This window comes from Anomaloglossus baeobatrachus, chromosome 8 (genome assembly GCF_048569485.1).
Source record: "Anomaloglossus baeobatrachus isolate aAnoBae1 chromosome 8, aAnoBae1.hap1, whole genome shotgun sequence".
NCBI classification, from domain to species: Eukaryota; Metazoa; Chordata; class Amphibia; order Anura; family Aromobatidae; genus Anomaloglossus; species Anomaloglossus baeobatrachus.
Window position 1 is genome coordinate 153,364,052 of NC_134360.1, and position 21,203 is coordinate 153,385,254.

The 21,203-nt window shown below is 47.5% G+C and overlaps 1 protein-coding gene across 2 annotated transcripts in view; it reads left to right on the top strand.

The window, feature by feature from the left end:
- The window catches only part of LOC142249982 (complement factor H-like), a 375,145-nt gene extending 354,574 nt beyond the window's left edge, over positions 1-20,571 (top strand). For both annotated transcript variants that reach the window (XM_075322036.1, XM_075322037.1), the window contains one exon: positions 20,385-20,571. In XM_075322036.1, the coding sequence (XP_075178151.1) occupies positions 20,385-20,389 (5 nt within the window). In that variant the 3' untranslated portion in view covers positions 20,390-20,571. The remainder of the gene's footprint in view (positions 1-20,384) is intronic.
- Positions 20,572-21,203: the final 632 nt, after the last annotated feature.

Genomic DNA, 21,203 nt, shown 5'->3' on the forward strand with positions numbered 1-21,203 from the left:
ATTGCACACTCCAACTCATTATAACTAAGCCATTATACTAGCAAACACTCAGTGTACCTAGTGGCATCCTAAACGTGGCTATTGGACTTTGCTATAGTCACACTAGTGCAAAGACATTTGCAGAGCACGTCTGCCTGCATTGCACACTCCAACTCATTATAACTAAGCCATTATACTAGCAAACACTCAGTGTACCTAGTGGCATCCTAAACGTGGCTATTGGACTTTGCTATAGTCCCACTAGTGCAAAGACATTTGCAGAGCACGTCTGCCTGCATTGCACACTCCAACTCAATATAACTAAGCCATTATACTAGCAAACACTCAGTGTACCTAGTGGCATCCTAAACGTGGCTATTGGACTTTGCTATAGTCCCACTAGTGCAAAGACATTTGCAGCACGTCTGCCTGCATTACACACTCCAACTCATTATAACTAAGCCATTATACTAGCAAACACTCAGTGTACCTAGTGGCATCCTAAACGTGGCTATTGGACATTTGTCTAGTCACACTAGTGCAAAGACATTTGCAGCACGTCTGCCTGCATTGCACACTCCAACTCATTATAACTAAGCCATTATACTAGCAAACACTCAGTGTACCTAGTGGCATCCTAAACGTGGCTATTGGACTTTGCTATAGTCACACTAGTGCAAAGACATTTGCAGAGCACGTCTGCCTGCATTGCACACTCCAACTCATTATAACTAAGCCATTATACTAGCAAACACTCAGTGTACCTAGTGGCATCCTAAACGTGGCTATTGGACATTTGTCTAGTCACACTAGTGCAAAGACATTTGCAGCACGTCTGCCTGCATTGCACACTCCAACTCATTATAACTAAGCCATTATACTAGCAAACACTCAGTGTACCTAGTGGCATCCTAAACGTGGCTATTGGACATTTGTCTAGTCACACTAGTGCAAAGACATTTGCAGCACGTCTGCCTGCATTGCACACTCCAACTCATTATAACTAAGCCATTATACTAGCAAACACTCAGTGTACCTAGTGGCATCCTAAACGTGGCTATTGGACATTTGTCTAGTCACACTAGTGCAAAGACATTTGCAGCACGTCTGCCTGCATTGCACACTCCAACTCATTATAACTAAGCCATTATACTAGCAAACACTCAGTGTACCTAGTGGCATCCTAAACGTGGCTATTGGACTTTGCTATAGTCACACTAGTGCAAAGACATTTGCAGAGCACGTCTGCCTGCATTGCACACTCCAACTCATTATAACTAAGCCATTATACTAGCAAACACTCAGTGTACCTAGTGGCATCCTAAACGTGGCTACTGGACTTTGCTATAGTCACACTAGTGCAAAGACATTTGCAGAGCACGTCTGCCTGCATTGCACACTCCAACTCATTATAACTAAGCCATTATACTAGCAAACACTCAGTGTACCTAGTGGCATCCTAAACGTGGCTATTGGACATTTGTCTAGTCACACTAGTGCAAAGACATTTGCAGCACGTCTGCCTGCATTGCACACTCCAACTCATTATAACTAAGCCATTATACTAGCAAACACTCAATGTACCTAGTGGCATCCTAAACGTGGCTATTGGACTTTGCTATAGTCCCACTAGTGCAAAGACATTTGCAGAGCACGTCTGCCTGCATTGCACACTCCAACTCATTATAACTAAGCCATTATACTAGCAAACACTCAGTGTACCTAGTGGCATCCTAAACGTGGCTTTTGGACATTTGTCTAGTCCCACTAGTGCAAAGACATTTGCAGCACGTCTGCCTGCATTGCACACTCCAACTCATTATAACTAAGCCATTATACTAGCAAACACTCAGTGTACCTAGTGGCATCCTAAACGTGGCTATTGGACATTTGTCTAGTCACACTAGTGCAAAGACATTTGCAGCACGTCTGCCTGCATTGCACACTCCAACTCATTATAACTAAGCCATTATACTAGCAAACACTCAGTTTACCTAGTGGCATCCTAAACGTGGCTATTGGACTTTGCTATAGTCACATTAGTGCAAAGACATTTGCAGCACCTCTACCTGCATTGCACACTCCAACTCATTATAACTAAGCCATTATACTAGCAATTTTTGCTGCCAGTTTAAGGGCCGTAGTTGCATTGTCAGAGATATTTATTCTTTATTATTCTGCTGTTAATAAAGCTAGACCAACACTGCAATCTACACCACCTCTCAATTTTTACTACCACATTTTCAGTCCACAATCTTGTCGCAATCAACATGAGTGGCAAAATGACAGATGCTGGTGGAAAGGGGAAGAGGCGTGGTGGAAAAGGCAAAAAAGGTTTTGTCCGTGGGGAAGGTGGCAAAGCTCCATTATCATCTGCTGAAGATAGACCATCTACCAGCAAAAGTAAGATGTCTACTACTTACCGTGGACAATCCGATGTGCTCCCTTTTTTACTGACACGAACAACAGGAACAAAGGTAGATGATGGGCAAAAAAGGAAAATGCTTGAATAGATCTCAAGTGGTCCAACAAGTGCCCTCTCAGCCACTTCAAGTACCTCATCCAAAAAACACCAGTCCTCTGAGTTGTCATCCCAATCAAACTTGATTTCTCCCAGCTCTGAAGTCTCCATCAGCCCTGCACAGTATGGTGGAACTGAGATGGCTGAGTCTGCAGAGCTGTTCAGTCACACTATAGCCTGGGAATCAGAGGTCTGCTCCCAAGCTACAGTGAGTACAGAACAGGAAATGGTCTGCAGTGATGCCCAGAACCTTTGTGACTCTGATTCAGGCCGTGAGGACCAAGTTTCGGAGCATAATGTTGACCCTTTGTCACAAACTGTAACACCTGTGGTTATAGACAATGAGGAACATACTGATGAAATGAGACTCAGATACCCGATTGGGATGACAACTTAAATATTCGGTCAGGGCAAGAAGAGGCTCGGTCAGAGGGGGAGGGGAGTGCAAACACAACAATTGATGATGAAGTTCTAGATCCCACCTACTGTCAACCCACAGTCAGGCACTCGAGGAGGTCAACAGAGGTGGTGGAGGAGGATGCAACTGATGACGAAGTTACCTTGCGCCTTCCTGGACAGAGTCGGAGTACTGGTAGCACGTCTACAACTGCATCCTCAGCCACCACTCTGCCTCTGAGCATTATTCGGGGTGGATCAAAAGGTCGCATGGCCTCTAAGCCTTGCCTAGCCTGGTCCTTTTTTGACATAGAAAAAGATCGGCCAAATTATGTGATCTGTAAAATTTGTCATGGTTCTCTTAGTAGAGGTCAAAACCTCAGCAGTTTGACAACTTCTTCCATGAATCGTCACATGAATAAATATCATATGGCCCGGTGGGAAGCTCACCGTGCTGCAATGCGGCCTAGCGGAGCGAACCATCCACCGCCTGCCCCTTCCAGTGCATCCGCGCGCTCGTCATCTTCTAGGACTGTGGGGACAGCTGTCACACCTGTTTTTCCACCCACAACTTCCACCACTGTAACCGCAACAGGCAGTTTGCTTGGTAGGTCGTCAGTTGTTTTGGAAGGGGAAACAAGTGAGTGTGTACAGCTCTCTCAGTCATCGATAGCACCAACTTTGGATGAAGGCAACATCATGTCTCCGCCTGCACTTTCCTCACAAACCTGCATTTTTCCAGGGACACCCTACTCAACACCGTCTACACACAGCAGCCAGATCTCTGTCCCTCAGATGTGGACAAATAAAAGGCCATTTCCTGCGACCCATGACAAAGCTAAGAGGTTGACTCTATCCCTCTGTAAGCTGTTGGCTACAGAAATGCTGCCTTTCCGCCTAGTGGACACACAGGATTTTAGAGACCTTATGTCTGTCGCTGTGCCCCAGTACCAGATGCCTAGTCGCCACTACTTCTCTAAGAAAGGTGTGCCTGCGCTACACCAGCATGTCGCACATAACATCACCGCTTCCTTGAGAAACTCTGTGTGTGAACGGGTGCATTTCACCACCGATACTTGGACCAGTAAGCATGGACAGGGACGTTACATGTCGCTGACTGGGCACTGGGTAACTATGGTGATAGATGGTGAAGGGTCTGCTGCACAAGTCTTGCCGTCCCCACGACTTGTGTGTCAATCCTCTGTCTGTCCAAGTTCCGCCACTGCTTCTGCATCCTCCACCTCATCTGGGTCCTCCACCTCCGCCCCAAGCCTGCCTGGTCAGGCCACCAGCGTTCTCACTGCGCAGAAGGAATCACGCACCCCTCATTACTATGCTGGCAGCAGAGCGCAACGGCATCAGGCGGTCTTTAGCTTGACATGTCTTGGGAATAAGAGTCACACAGCTGAGGAGTTGTGGTCAGCTCTGCGGTCCGAGTTTAATAAATGGTTGTCTCCACTCAACCTGCAGCCTGGTAAGGCCGTGTGCGACAATGCTGCAAACCTGGGTGCGGCCCTTCGCCTGGGCAAGGTGACACACGTACCTTGTATGGCTCACGTGTTGAACCTTGTCGTGCAGCAATTTTTAACACACTATCCCGGCCTAGATGGCCTTCTGAACAGGGCACGAAAACTGTCTGCTCACTTCCGCCGTTCAAGCGCCGCAGCTGAGCGACTTGCATCGCTCCAGAAGTCTTTCGGCCTGCCGGTTCATCGCCTGAAATGCGATGTGGTGACACGCTGGAATTCAACTCTCCACATGTTACAGCGACTGTGGCAGCACCGCCGTGCCCTGGTGCAATACGTCATGACGTATAGCCTGGGCCAACGAGATGCAGAGGTGGGTCAGATCACCCTGATGGAGTGGTCTCAGATCAAGGACCTATGCACCCTTCTGCACAGTTTCGACATGGCGACGAATATGTTTAGCGCTGACAATGCCATTATCAGCATGACGATTCCAGTCATTTACATGCTGGAACACACGCTAAACACTATTCGGAGTCAGGGGGTGGGACAACAGGAAGGGGATGAACTACAGGAGGATTCATATGCGCAAGACACAACAACATCACCAAGGTCCAGACGTTCATCATCACCAAGGCACCAGGCATGGGAGCATGGGGGACAGGGATCAACAAGGGCGCATGGTAGCAGGCGAGATGTTGAGGAAGGTGCAGGAGGACATGAAGAAATGGAGGACGAACTGTCCATGGACATGGAAGACTCAGCAGATGAGGGAGACCTTGGTCAAATTTCAGTTGAAAGAGGTTGGGGGGAGATGTCAGAGGAAGAAAGAACGGTTAGCACCTCTATGCCACAAACACAGCGTGGACTTGGTCCGCATGGCTGCGCAAGACACATGAGTGCCTTCTTGTTGCACTACCTCCAACATGACCCTCGTATTGTCAAAATTAGAAGTGATGATGACTACTGGCTTGCCACAATATTAGATCCCCGGTACAAGTCCAAATTTTGTGACATAATTCCAGCCATAGAAAGGGACGCACGTATGCAGGAGTATCAGCAGAAGCTGTTACTCGATCTTAGATCCGCTTTTCCGCCAAACAACCGTGCAGGTGCAGGGAGTGAATCTCCCAGTTGTAACTTGACAAACATGGGACGGTCTCGTCATCTTCAACAGTCTACACGTACCAGTAGGACCGTATCTGGTGCTGGTAACAGCAATTTTATGGAATCCTTTCATAATTTTTTTAGACCCTCCTTTGCAAGGCCACCAGAGACAACAAGTCTGACACATAGTCAACGGCTGGAGAGGATGATACAGGAGTATCTCCAAATGAACATCGATGCCATGACTTTGCAAATGGAGCCTTGCTCCTTTTGGGCTTCAAACCTAGAAAAATGGCCAGAGCTCTCAACTTACGCCTTGGAGATTTTGTCGTGTCCAGCTGCCAGCGTTGTCTCTGAACGTGTCTTCAGTGCTGCTGGGTGTGTGCTGACAGATAAGCGCACGCGTCTGTCCAGTGACAATGTGGACAGACTGACGTTCATCAAAATGAACAAGTCATGGATCCACAAGGAATTTACTACCCCTGTGTCATCCTGGGGAGAGTAAATGCTTGTGGATTTGGAATGTGCCTGATGCAAATCTAGCTGTGAAGTGTACAACTAGGGCACAAGTGCTGCCACTGAATGGGTGGGTGTGTGTGGGGCACAATTTTTGGAAAAAAAGGGAGACTCCGCTTGGAGTAACCCTTGCTTACATTGTTTTTAAAAGAAGCCAAGATGAACAAGTCATGGTTCAGCAAAGACTTTATCTACCTACCCCGGTGTCATGCTGGGGACGGTTAATTATGGCGTATTTTTGAATGTGCTTGATGCAAATCAAAACATCCTGTTTGCAACTAGAGCCCAAGTGCTGCCACTGATGGGGTGGGTGTCTGTGTGGCCCAATTTTTGGAAAAAAGGGAGGCTCCGCTTGGAGTAACCCTTGCTTGCTGTGTTTTTAAAAGAAGCCAAGATGAACAGAGCTGGGATCAGGAAAGACTTTGCTACCTACCCCGGTGTCATCCTGGGGACGGATAAGAATGGCGTATTTTTGAATGTGCTTGATGCAAATCTAGCTGTGAAGTGTACAACTAGGGCACAAGTGCTGCCACTGAATGGGTGGGTGTGTGTGGGGCACAATTTTTGGAAAAAAAGGGAGACTCCGCTTGGAGTCACCTTGCGGTGTTTTACATGACTTTAGAAGGGCGTGCCATGCCTATATCTGTGTGTCCTCCTCTTTTTCCCTGTCCAGCTCTTTTATTTTTGCATAAGTATATGTCCTTGTCACTTTCCCATGTGTTTGTGTTGTGTTGTGAGTTGTTTGTGACCTTTTGGACACCTTTGAGGGTGTTTTCTAGGTGTTTTTATGTGTTTGTGATTGCCTGCCATTGTTTCCTATGCAGTTCGAGTTCGGTTCGTCGAACGTTCGACGAGCCGAACTCGAACGGGACCTCCGTTCGGCGAACCGACCTCGAGCCGAACCGGGACCGGTTCGCTCATCTCTAATTAGGAGTCTGCAACTGCTGCTGCACAGCTAACTTAATATCTGCAACATCCAGTGGCAGACCCTGCAGCCGCTGAGCCAAGGCAGCAGCAGGATCCATGAGCAAAAAAAAATTCTGTATTTTCCTTGTGTGTGGCCGGTGATGATGTCAAGCTAGGTACGGGGACGTACCAAGAAAGCGGTGAAAGGTAAGGTAAGGGGACCAATGTGTCTAGGGAAGGGGAGATGGTGACCCCTGGTCAAGCCTACAACTGGTCCCAACAGTACCTCACCACACTAGATAGTGTTGTACCTATGCACCGAGCCGGATACTTGACCCTAGGTATCACCAGTGCAGGAACCTAAATAGGGAATGGTATAATGAACTCTTCATAAACACCACTAAACGCAAAAGGGAGACATAAGGTGGACACATGGGGGAAAAAGCATGAACTATTTATCCACAGATCACATAGGCAAGAGTTCAGCAAACTTCAGCAACAATACTACAGATGAGCGCAAAGCATCTGCTTGCAACCAGAGCTAGAATGAATTACATAATAGCACCAGCACCAGCCCAGGGAAAAAGGTAGTATTTAAGCATCAAGAGAATACTGATGATCAGCAGCTTTGTGGAAGATGAGCTCCTGCTGGGTCCAAAAGAGGACAGTAGAAAATCCAGCAGGAATGCGACCTATTACAATGAATACTGACAGTAGGAACAATAGAAAGTCAGTGAGCATTTTGCGCATTTGCTCAGCCAAAAGCTGTGACCTTCTATTGCCAGAAACCACATGACTGTCTGTCACCCGTGACACACCCATGACACCTTGGCACCCCTGCAAACTGCAGACCCAAGACCGCTGCTGGCCACAGCCAGCATTGTGGATGAGGATGCAGTGCTTGTCCTGGTTGCATCACTACATGTTTGCGTATGAATTGGCAACATAACCTTCTCATCTTCCTCCTCCACCTCCACTGCTGAGCTACTCAGCTGCATGTGTCTGGATTCACATCAAGTGGGAGCTCGAACCTCATCATCATCCTTTCTGTCATGTCGTCCCACTCATCAAACTGACAGTCACCCTTCTCTTTCTGCCTAACACCACAAGTACAGTACTTGTGCACCTCAAGTATCCGAGTCTCATCGTCTTCACCTCCACCCCCGGGGGTTAACGTTTGGTGACGAGGTTTGGATTCTGCTTGGACCCTACTTCATCTAAACCTTGTTTCCAACTGACGAAGTTTTTCGGCATCTGGGCAGATGCTATCCTCCTTTTCAGTCTTGAAATCTTTGGAGCAGACCTCTGATGCCCATGGAATAGAATGTGTGAAAAGCTCTACAGATTCGCTCATTTTTGCTTCCCCACAGTCATTTGGGTGGTTTGAGAGTTGGGATACTAGGGGAAACTAGGGAAAGTGAAGTGCCACCTCTGAGGACTGTACTATGTGTGAAATTGAGGTGGAGGAAGAGAAGAAGAAAAGAGGCCACTTGATGCAGTGCTTGCCATCCATGCTAGCACATGCTCTTTCTGGCCATCATCTAAAAGTCATACAGCTATGCGGCTGCCAAAGAAAGGGATTGGAGTTGCCTGTCTAGTAACAAAAGTTGTCAGTTGACTTTGGCTAAGAGCTGGTGTTTGTTCAGTAGAGCTTTCAGGAACTTTAGCACCTACCCCATGTACACCTCGAAAACCATTCTTATTCACCCCTTCCACCACAACCTTGGAATTTCCCACTCATGTTTGATGTACTTTTTCCCTCTTTTAACCAGCCGTTTCAAAAATCTAGTCCCACACCTGTCAGTAACCTATCACTAAATTAGCAAACACTTTTTAGCTGATTAAATGAAAATTTTTAACTGTAGCATAGATTTTGCAATATTTAGATAATGAAATAGCAATTTTTACCTGGAGCACAGATCGAACACTATTTAGATGAGGAAATAGCAATGTTTACCTCGAGGAAAGATATTCTACTATTTAGATAATGAAGTAGCAATTTTGAGCTCGACCACAGAATGAACACTATTTAGATGTTGGAACGATTACCCATGAAGATTCTCTGCATTATACTGTCCTCTCTTGCATTTGTCTTTCGAGGGTGACCAGTCTTCTTGGAGGATTTGAAAGCATTTGTGATGTTGTAAAGATGCAATATTCTCAATCATAAACTTGGATTGAACAATTTCTATTTCTATGGTTGATAGGGTCACCCCTTTGACCTCCATCTGGACAACCGGCTGCCAAAGGGTTTTAGTCACTTTGGAACGGGACACCATTTTTGCTAAGTCAGTGCAAACTGTAAAGTTAGGCTGCCAGTTACCTAGGGTTTGTCAGATAATTAAAGGTGTTATCCGGCTTATTTTGCTTTTTTTATTATTTACACTATTGGGCTACATTGGGGCAGGTAAGTAGATAGTGACCACTTACCTGCCCTGCTGTCAGCCCCTCTCCCCCAGCTCAGAGTGGTCATGTGACTGCTCCTGCTGTGATTTTGCTACTTCCGGTCATTTCATGTCAACATGGGCAGGACCATGTTGACATGCAAATCTGCCGCTGCATGTTGCCGCCCTGCTGGGCGTGTACAGTGCGATGAGCCCCGACCCCCTCCCTGTGCGCTGCTATCTCTGCACTGTATGTGCTGGACAAACACAGGGTTGCCCTCTCTGTCTAGGACACTGTGAGCGCTGTTTGCCCAACAGTGTCCTCAGCTCATTATGTTGTATGGTGCTTGGGCAACTGTGACCCCCCCCCCTCCCCCGTGCGCTGTCTCTGTGATGAATGCAGCCTCCCGTGCTCCTCGCTTCTGAATACAGTCAGAAGCAGGGATGTCACCTGACACCAGCGAACAACAGTATGGGACACTGCAATCATCACAGCACGGAGAAGAGACAGCATGCTGCACGAGTGAGAAGGGAGAGCGAGCAGGGAGGGGAGGGAGCAGAGAAGAGCGTGCACTGCTGACAGAGTGGGGGGCTAGAGAAGAGATCATGGGTGACACAGCAGGGGGGCAGAGACGAGACTTCATGGGGGTGAGAGACAGGGGAGTGCTGGGGGCAGAGGAGACAGTGCAGTGGGAGAGAAGAGAGTGCATGAGGGGGATTATGTATATTATATAACTCTAGATTGTGTGTGTGTGTGTATCCTATAGACTCACATTAGGGGCCATATATAATGTTCATTACATAGTATTAATTTATCTACAGGTGCTGGGGCAGTATACTGACAGGAGGGAATGTGTGTGTGCAGAGGGTGTGGCTGGACACTGAGGCCGGGGGCGGTGCCAGCTGTGACTGGGTTTGGCAGTCAAACATGTCAGTTAGGTTGTGCTGAATGTAAACAAGGAGCTGCAGAGAATAAAGTGAAAAATCAAGAGAAACAAAAGTTAGAAAACAAAAAAATAATGTAGGGGGTGTTTTATATGACAAGACAGCACAGATTAACTTAATTTTTTTTTTTGGAGTTTGTCGGACAACTCCTTTAAGGAAAGTAGCACCAGGTGCCAGATTAATTCCAATAACTTGCAGGTATTTGAAAGTGTTCTCTAATTTTGATCAGTGTTCTTTTTCATTTCTCATTTATTATTAGAGAATAGAATCTATTTAAATTAGCCCTGAATAAGACTGTTGGTTTTACATTGTACCAGCTAGAACTGCAGGCTATAAAACGCTGCAACACACTGTCACTTCTCCAGCAGAAGCTCTCACTACACTATTACTGCGTAGAGTACACAGAGCGTGGTGTCACCACCAGGTTATATATATATATATATATATATATATATATAAAATATAGTATATATTTGTGCTGGCCATAAGTATTGGCACCCCTGCAATTCTGTCAGATAATACTCAGTTTCTTCTTGAAAATGATTGCAATCACAAATTCTTTGGTATTATTAACTTCATTTATTTTGCTTGCAATGAAAAAACACAAAAGAGAATGAAACAAAAATCAAATCTTTCATAATTTCCCACAAAACTCCAAAAATGGGCCAGACAAAAGTATTGGCACCCTTAGCCTAATACTTGGTTACACAACCTTTAGCCAAAATAACTGCAAACAACCGCTTCCGGTAACCATCAATGAGTTTCTTACAATGCTCTGCTGGAATTTTAGACCATTCTTCTTTGTCAAACTGCTCCAGGTCACTGAGATTTGAAGGGTGCCTTCTCCAAACTTCCATTTTGAGATCTCTCCACAGGTGTTCTATGGGATTCAGGTCTGGATCCCAGTATAGGTGCCTTCTTATTGCTATACATTTACCACTTTGCACTTTAGGTTCACAGCACAGGCACCTTATATATGTATATGTATTATCTGACAGGGTGCAATAGGGACTCATTTAGGGGTAGCCATAGTGGTGTGGGGGCGCCATATTGTATCGTTGGTATAGGGTGCCGACCCCCGCTTGAGGTAGGGAGTGGTCAGGAGACAGTTATTAGGGTCCCCTCTTCTTTTTGACGTACTCCCGCCTAACCTCTGTCAAAAGCCATACCCACCTCACCTATCCATCAATGTGAGGTAATTCAGGCACGAGGCAATTTGACATACATGATCCTCTTTTTATACCTCACTGGCTATCCGCACTCTTGCACTTTATCAGTTTTTGAGCACCTTTTCATACCTGCCGGTAGGGTGACTTAGGGCAGGTCAAGGATAGCCGTCGGTGAGTGGGGGCGCCATACCGTATTTTTTAGGGTGCCAACCCCCGCGTGAGGTAGTGGACAGGAGGGAGGTTTACCTTTAGGGTTTTCATTCTTTACCCTCCTCCCTTCTCCACCTGTGCACTTTAGGTTCTACATTGTGTGTATTTTTGATGTTTTAAGTTTACCAATAAAATGATGTTTTAAGGGGTTATTTATACAAATTGTGTCTTCAAACCTTCCCTTCACTTTAATATATTTTTTATGTCGGGGTAAGAAGTGGGGTCTTCCTGGGTATCCTACCATACAGTCCCTTTTCATTCAGACGCCGACAGATAGTATGGGTTGACACTGTTTTACCCTCGGACTGCAGGGCAGCTTGAACTTGTTTGGATGTTAGTCGAGGCTCTTTATCCACCATTCGCACAATCTTGCGTTGAAATCTCTGGTCAATTTTTTTTTTCCTTCCACATCTAGGGAGGTTAGCCACAGTGCCATGGGCTTTACACTTCTTGATGACACTGCGCACCGTAGACACAGGAACTTTCAGGTCTTTGGAGATGGACTTGTAGCCTTGAGATTGCTCATGCTTCCTCACAATTTGGATTCTCAAGTACTCAGGCAGTTCTTTGGTCTTTTTTCTTTTCTCCATGCTCAATATGGTACACACAAGGACACAGGAGAGAGGTGGAGTCAACTTTAATCCATGTCAACTGGCTGCAAGTGTGATTTAGTTATTGCCAACACCTGTTAGGTGCCACAGGTAAGTTACAGGTGCTATTAATTACACAAATTAGAGAAGCATCACATGATTTTTCAAACAGTGCCAATACTTTTGTCCACCCCTTTTTATGTTTGGTGTGGAATTATATCCAATTTGGCTTTATGACAATTTTTTTATTTTTTTTCATTAAAGACAAATGAAGATAATCATACCAAAGAATTTGTGATTGCAATAATTTTCAAGAATAAACTGTGTAGTATCTGACAGAATTGCAGGGGTGCCAATACTTTTGGCCAGCACTGTGATATATGATATCAATGAGCCGCGAGGTTCCCCACCCCTGATCTAGATCATGTATCTGGGTACTCGGACGCCATGCTTGAGGCCCCCCCACATGTTTTGCACCTCATTGCCAGCCACTGTGGGGATTTCCTGCCAAAGATGGTAATACCGTAGCTTTGTTGGCTACTGCCATTACTGTAATTCGCTGGCCACATAGTGTCATTATTATATATATATATATATATATATATATATATATATATAATAATGACACTATGGCCACATAGTGTCATTATTATATATATATATATATATATATATATAATAATGACACTATGTGGCCAGCGGATTACAGTAATGGCAGTAGCCAACAAAGCTACGGTATTACCATCTTTGGCAGGAAATCCCCACAGTGGCTGGCAATGAGGTGCAAAACATGTGGGGGGGACTCAAGCATGGCGTCCGAGTACCCAGATACATGATCTAGATCAGGGGTGGGGAACCTCCGGCCCGCGGGCCGCATGCGGCCCACCATGACCTTTTATGTGGCCCCCGGGCAGATTCCTGGGGGAGGCAGTGCTCGTGCTGTCACCACGGTCTTGCTGCCGCCGGCCCTTTAAATCCACACATTGCTGTTTGTGCTGCAATGTGTTCTCCCGTCGGCCAGTGGCAATTGTGGGCGGGTCCACAGCAGCCTAACAGCGTCCAGCGTTGTGTGCACGCCCCCTGCCCTCCGGAGATCAGTGCCCGCCTTCTCCTTCTGATGCAGTGTGTCCGGCTCCTGCACTCCGGTGATGTGAATGCAATGCTGCTGTGAGTCCAGCGCCGACCCTCTGCTGCTATGTGCCCTGCCCAATGCTTTGTGCCTCCCCACACCAGTTCTGTAAACCTTCTCCCCCAGAGTTGCATGAAACTCTCAGCGCAGTGTGCCCCCCAATGTCCTGTGTGCACCCCTCCCCCAGTCCTGTGTGCAGCCCCCCAATGTCCTGTGTGCAGCCCATCACCCAGTAGTCCTGTTTGCACCCCCCCAATCCTGTGTGCACCCCTCCCCCAGTCCTGTGTGCAGCCCCCCAATGTCCTGTGTGCACCCCCACACAACCCTATGTGCAGCCCATCACCCAGTCCTGTGTGCAGCCCCCAGTCCTGTGTGCAGCCCCCAGTCCTGTGTGCAGCCCCCCCAGTCCTGTGTGCAGCCCCCCCCCAGTCCTGTGTGCAGCCCCCCCAGTCCTGTGTGCAGCCCCCCCCAGTCCTGTGTGCAGCCCCCCCAGTCCTGTGTGCAGCCCCCCCCCCAGTCCTGTGTGCAGCCCCCCCAGTCCTGTGTGCAGCCCCCCTCAGTCCTGTGTGCAGCCCCCCCCAGGTCCTGTCTGTGCCTCCCCCCCGTCCTGTCTGTGCCTCCCCCCCATGATGTCTGTGCCTCCCCCCAGTGATGTCTGTGCCTCCCCCCAGTGATGTCTGTGCCTCCCCCCAGTGATGTCTGTGCCTCCCCCCAGTGATGTCTGTGCCTCCCCACAGTGATGTCTGTGCCTCCCCACAGTGATGTCTGTGCCTCCCCACAGTGATGTCTGTGCCTCCCCACAGTGATGTCTGTGCCCCCAGCCCCTCCAGTGGTGTGTGTGCCTCCAGCCCCGCGTGTGGTGTCTGTGCCCCCAGCCCCGCGTGTGGTGTCTGTGCCCCCAGCCCCGCGTGTGGTGTCTGTGCCCCCAGCCCCGCGTGTGGTGTCTGTGCCCCCAGCCCCATGCCCCCAGTTAATTAATTGCTTCACCCAATATAGCAGGGTCATTTAAACATTGATAATTTTGTGCGGCCCCCGAAGGTTGGTAGAAATTTCCAAATGGCCCCCGACAGAAAAAAGGTTCCCCACCCCTGATCTAGATGCTCGATCCAATACTGAGCAGTGCCAAGCATGCTCGCTGGTCACTAGTAATTATGTTTATTAGGCAGTTATTTCTCTCTATTGCCTAACAACGCCTTTAGGATTATGTCACCATTGTGTTAAGGGTCCTTTGTGTAATATGTCCAGGCAACTCTCCCAATGTATAACTTATATAGAGGATGCGATGGATGCCTAGCAGGAACTCGTAGACTATAATGGAATCTGTTCAATATATTCCTTTTTATCCTGTGATCCTGTGTATGTAATAGCTTACTCTACTTCTATTGTACTACACTATTGCATGGCTAATTTTCTGTTGTATATAGAAGTGTATAAGAACATACAAAGGCCAAACAGATGTTCTTCTGGCATATGGATATGTGTAGCATAGGGCAAAAATTAGAGTTGAATAGTGGGTGTCATGGGGGGTGTGATGCTTCTACTAGAGATGAGCGGACTCGCAGATAACCGGGACCTGTGGGTCCCTGTTCTCTTTTTTTAAAAATCCGGTTCCGGTTGGGAATTCGGTGCCCATATAAGTCTATGGGAACCAGAATCCGGAGATAAAAAATGTTGGTAGAAGGTATAGAGGGGTAGGAGCGCACGCTTGTACTTACGGAGTATCCGTCATGGCTGCACTTCCGGATCCGATAATTAACCCTCATTGAATATTCACAGCTTTTCCCGCCCACTGGCACGTGTAATTGGTCAAACACCCCCACCCTGATTGGCAGCGTGTCAGCTGACTGCAACCAATCAAAGGTGCCAGGATGGCTGGTGGGCGGAGAAAGCAGTGCAAATGTCTGCAGATCAGTTTTGTGGTATAAAAATAAATTAATAAATAAAACAATTGACTACGGTCCCTCCATATTGTGATACTCAGCATAGATAAAGCCCACAGTTACAGGCTGCAGCCCCCAGCCATGCGCTCATCTTGGCTATGTATCAAAATTAGAGGAACCACATGCAGCTTTTTTTTTTAAATTATTTAAGTAAATAATTTTAAAAAACAGCATGCGGTGCCCCCCAATTTTGATACCCAGCCAAGATAAAGCTCGACACCTGGGGGCTGGTATTCTTAGGGGTACTTTGCCCGTTGCGACATCGCAACGTGTAAAGCCTAGAAGCACCGATAAACGATCGCAAAAGCATTGAAAATCGGTGATCTGTGTAGTGTCGGTCATTTCCATAATTTCGCTGCAGCGACAGGTACGATGTTGTTCCTTGTTTCTGCGGCAGCACACATCGCAGTGTATGAAGCCGCAGAAGCGAGGAACATCTCCTTCCCTGCGTCCCGCCTGCAATGAGGAGGAAGGAGGTGGGCGGGATGTTTACGCCCCGCTCATCTCCGCCCCTCTGCTTCTATTGGCCGCCTGCCATGTGACGTCGCTGTGACGCCGCACGACCCGCCCCCTTAGGAAGGAGGTGGGTCGCCGGCCAGAGCGACATCGCAGGGAAGGTAAGTGCGTGTGAAGCTGCCATAGCGATAATGTTCGATACGGCAGCTATCACAAGATATCGCATCTGCGATGGGGGCGGGGACTATCACGCTCGGCATCGCTACAATCGGCTAGCGATGTCGCAGCGTGCAAAGTACCCCTTAGACTCTGTTTTCGTTTTTATTTCTTTTTACTTATAGGATTAGTGATGGAGAGTCTCATAGACCCCTACTCATCACTAATTTTGGGTTTGATGACAGTTGTGAGCTGTTATTTACCCCTCATTAACCCGATTGCCACCGCATCAGGGCAATCGGGAAGAGCCGGGTAAAGCGCCAAGTTTGTCGCATCTAATGGATGTGACAATTCCGGGGCAGCTGCAGGTTTCTATTTTTAGGCTGGGGGCGGCCTAATAACCATAGGCCTCCACAGTATGAGAATAGCAGCTCCCAGCAATTAGGCTTTATCTTGGCTGGGTATCAAAATTGGGGGGATGACAGGTCGTTTTTTTAAATTATTTATTTAAATAATTAAACAAAAGCCACATGTGGTTCCAATTTTCATACACAGCCAAGATAAGTGCAGGGCTGGAGGCTGCAGCATGTAGCCATATGTTTTATCTGTGCTGGGTATCATAATACAGGGGGACCCTTCGCCAATTGTTTCATTTATTTTTATACCACGATACTGAACCGCAGACAACGCCTGTTATTGGTTGCAGTCAGACGCTTTCACAAAGGCTGGGTTCATGTCTGACTGCAACCAATCACAGATGCCAGGCAGATCGGTGGGTGGGGAGAGCAGTGCATATGGATGAGCAATGATGAGCAGCCCAGGAAGTGAAGCAGAGGCTGCAGGACCAGTGTACAGCCATGACTGAGTTTCAGTAAATTATTGAATGTTCTCAGTGAGAGGAACAAAATTATAATCTTGTGATACCTTTTATGGAGCTTCAGTAAGCATGAGGAGGTTGCTTCATTTCTTTATTTTTTCTTTATTTATTTTTTTATATTTCGAGTGCCAGATCCAGATCAAATACCCAGAATCCCGGGCCTGGGCTCTGCACCCGGGTATCTTTGTAACTGCGCGGATCCAGACTTTTATAGTCCGGATCCGCTCATCACTAGCTTCTACCATTTGGGAAGGAGGTTAGTATTGTTGCTCTGATAGAAGGGGATGGGGTGAGTAATGCTGCCACAGTGGTGGGAGGGCTTGGCGCTGCTGGGGAGGTGTTTAGTGCTGCACTGTGGGTTTTGTTTGGCGCTACTGGGAAGGTGTTCAGTCCTGTGATACTGTGGTATTTTATGTTGCTTCTGAGCGTTTAGTGCTACGTTGTAAGATTTGGTACTTAACAAGGAATATTTAGCGCTGTATTGCAAAATTTGTATAGAGCTTCCAGGAAGTTATTTTGCACCCTCCCATGGAACTCAATTGAGTGAGCGAAACATGCTTGACCACCTCTGCTCTTCTTGTGTTGCGGGCGGGGGCTGCTGCTGCTTCTGGGGCTGCTCGGATCCGGGTTCGCTGCTGCGGCTCAAGTGGTGACCGAACCCGGGCTCGCACGGCCGTCCATCCTCACAACCGTCGGAAGGGGATATTTACAGGGGATTGATGTGTCGGTGACGCCACCCGTGGGTTGCAGTGAGGGATGGTGACACTGCCGCTGCCTGATGATGGGGCGCCCGGGGTTGATGGAGCAGGGCAGCAAGATGGGATCCCCTCCATGGGTAGGGGAGGCATAGTCCCGGGGCACTGGTACACGGGAGTATTGGCTGCTGGAGGTGGCATGCTGGGTTGGACCAGGGGTCAATGATGTACTCACTGTTCAAAGAATCGCACACAAGTCCAGTGGTAAACCAAGTTGCCAGTGACCAGTCACCTCTGGGCGGGTGTATTCGGGTCCCACAGCCGGGTGTAGCAAACAGGGGTCCCTTCGTCCTGCACTCAGTGTCTGTGTCTTCTGTGGGACAACTCCGCATGGAACGGGGAAGTCCACTCCCGGTACTGTTTATGTTTTGGGAGCTGTTGCCCGTGAAATTTGACCCTTGGGATCTCTGTGGGTTCTGACAGACACCCTATCCCCCACGTTGGGCTTCCATTTCACTCTCTGGGCTTCTGGAGAACAAGGCCTAAAACCTCGTCCTCTGCTGGTTAATTAACAAGGGGCATGCAACCTTCCTCATCCTAGGGTCCAGGCACCCCGTCTGTGCACGGCCTCCGGACCAGATTCCCGCTGTCGGCACCGGCGGGCTACAACCCTGCCTCGGTCCACTTAAGGTCTCCCATGATCGGATCTCCGTCACCTGTGGCCCTGTTTGCTGTTTGCCACCTAGTCAGGTAGTCCAAGGGCTCCTACCCCTGACTCCACTGTCAACGGTCTGCACTTGACTACTGTCAGCACTATTCTGCTCTGTTCTGTGTTCTGTTGTGTTGTCTTCCCGCCCCTTACACCTCAGGACCCCTAGATGGGCGCTCCCATCTGCCTGGTCCCGCCCACTGGTGTGTCCCTATTGTCATGAGGGGGTGGCTAGGTTTTAATGGCTGTGTATTGTACCTGGGTGTGGGTTTTTGATGGGATCAAGGAGGGTGGACTTCTTCTGTGACCTGGTTTTGCCAGGGCGTCACACTTGCAGTCGAAATACCTTGTGGGATGAGAATGTCATGGGAGCCCCGTTCTCAAGATAGATGCAGGTTCCAGTGACGTGACCCATATATCTATAGACAGATATGGCATTTTCTGTAGATATGTCATAAATGTTTGGACTAAGAAATACCCCTGCATTGAAACAGACAAGTCAGGAAAGCTGACTGATCCCCTAAATCTTATATATTCTGATTGCATCCCATCAATTTTTTTTTTATAGTCTACTTTATAATACTCTGCAGTCTGTGAAAAGCTTGCTCTCTTTATAGTCACTGTGTGGCAGTATTATTGGTCATACTTAGGCTGTATAGTGGTAACATAAACTTGTATTTTCTGTAAAAGTTAGCATATGTCGGCTCTAAACCGTGTTAGATGTTTCTGTGCTGCCCCCGCAACAGCCGATGGGCTGCTCGGATCCGGATCCGCAGTGGCTCGAGAGGTCCGGAGTCTCCAAGGCGGGGTCGCGCGGCCTCTCGAAATCAAAAGGGGGTAGAAAGGGTGGATTGGTTCGTGATGCCACCCACAGTTCATGGTAAAAATTGGCATACCACTGCTGCTGCATTTAGGGAAAAGGGGGAAGCGCCCGGTAGCGATGGAATGGCAACTATTGATGTTAACCCCTCCGTGGGCAGGGGAAGGTGTCCCGAGGCTTGGTGCTGGCAGGCTGGGAACCCGTTGGGAGCAAAGGAGCACAACATACTCACACAGTCCAGAGATACTGACACTGACACCAGGTAAACCAAAGTCTTGAATGCCCTGCAGCCTTAGTGCGAACACGTTGGGTCTGTGCCCTTTTGGTGTTGCTGGTTGGTCTGGCCTTGTCGCTTGGCACCGTGTTTACACTTGGTGGATCCCTTTTGCTTTAAAACTACTCGGGTCCCACTCCCCTGCATGGCTAGCAGAGTGAGCTTGCTTTCAGGGTTCATGCTTGGGTTTTTCTGGACGGTTTTGGGAAGTCCTATCCCTCCTGTTGCGCTAGTACCCCGATTTTGGAGCGGGTGGAGAGCAGGTCATGACGATTCCGTCCTCGTTGGGTGAATTACTGGGCTGCATGAAGCTACTTCCCAGCCTGGGGTCCGCGTACCCTGTCGTACTCTGGCCCCTGCCTGGTTGTAGCACAAGGCCGCCGGTCTGCCCTCCATGACAGTACCGTGCCTCCTGTCACTACCCCCTGCGACCGGGGTTCCAGCTCCTTCCAGGCCAGACCAACGTCTGGCACATGGGACGGTTACAGGAGCCCAGCTCCGCAGCGTGACCTTTCCTGTCACTGCTCACTGGCACTTCTCCAACAACTCCTCTCTTTTACTCCTAACACTTCTGGCCTTCCTTCTACCATCCCTCCATCTGGACGGCCCTATTCCCCTCAGGCTGCCCAATGGGTGTCTGGTGGGTGTGGTGCAGAGTGTTCCTCAGGATATGTGTATACCTGTTCTTAGCAACACCAAAGGGACAGGACCCGTAACTAAGGAGGAGCGGGTACCATGCAGAAGGGCAGATTGCACGGCACCCTTGTGACGACCTGATAGGCCAGGGCGTCACATTTCTATGGTGTGGTTTTATAGTTTTGAGAGTGATGACGGGTATTGCTTTCCATAGTTTGCTCATGGCATTGTAAGGACGTATTGCAGACCGGCCTGCCAGCAGCCTCATCATAAAGTTATTCAATACAACACTACATTGGATAGATAATATTTTACACTTTTCAAATTGAGTCTCTTTTTTTCTACTTTAATTCGGACAGAACTAATTGTTACTTCAGAATGCAATATTTATATATTTAAACAAATGTAAGTAATGTTTTTCCCTTGAATGTTTCCTGCATTATGCATTTACGGTAATTTAAGATTCGGGGCACTTAATGTTTTCTATTTTTTCTCTTTTTTAGATTAAGAACTTAATAGCAATGATGATCTGAACCATTGTATTGCCTATGTGTAAACCCTGCCAGCAAAATACAGGAAAAAGATGACTGCAACTGAAGAAAAACCAATGTTATTTACTTATCATTCAATGCTAATGCCATATACATTTATGATGACATTTGTCCATGAGAAAAAAAATAAAAATGTTGTTCAATGCCTTAAATTTGAGATTGAAGTTCTTGAATTTATAAGGTGAAAAAAAATATTCAACTGCAAATATAAGTTATACAGGTACAATAGCAGCCGCCATGATGCCTCCCTCTACAAGCAAAAGACATCTGACACAAATTTCATATTAATCTACTCAGACATTTATATAGGGGGCTTTACTCATATAAAAACCATACCAGTAGTGTAAATTTTAGGGTTCGCTCACACTGGCAGAGTATATCGGACAGCACACACCATTTCAAGTCTATGGGTGCGTCCAAAACATCAGACTGCACTCAGATGTCATCCAAGTGCAACCCGATATACACCAAGACAGACAAAGGAGAAGATGGAGAAATTGAATGGGTATTCCCATCTCCAAGCTCCTATCTTAATATGTAATAGGTGTAGTAATAATAATAATATACCTCCAATTAAAAATGTAGTATAGTTTTTCTGATTCACTATGTCGCCTACCTCATGTTCAGGGCATTGCAGGATCTTAGGTATCCATGGTTACGACAACGTATGTAGTGACCATTACTTAATTTGTTGCTTATGGTCATCATAACAATGTATACCTAACGTCCTGCAATGCCTGGCACATGAGGTAATAGACATGGCTATATCAA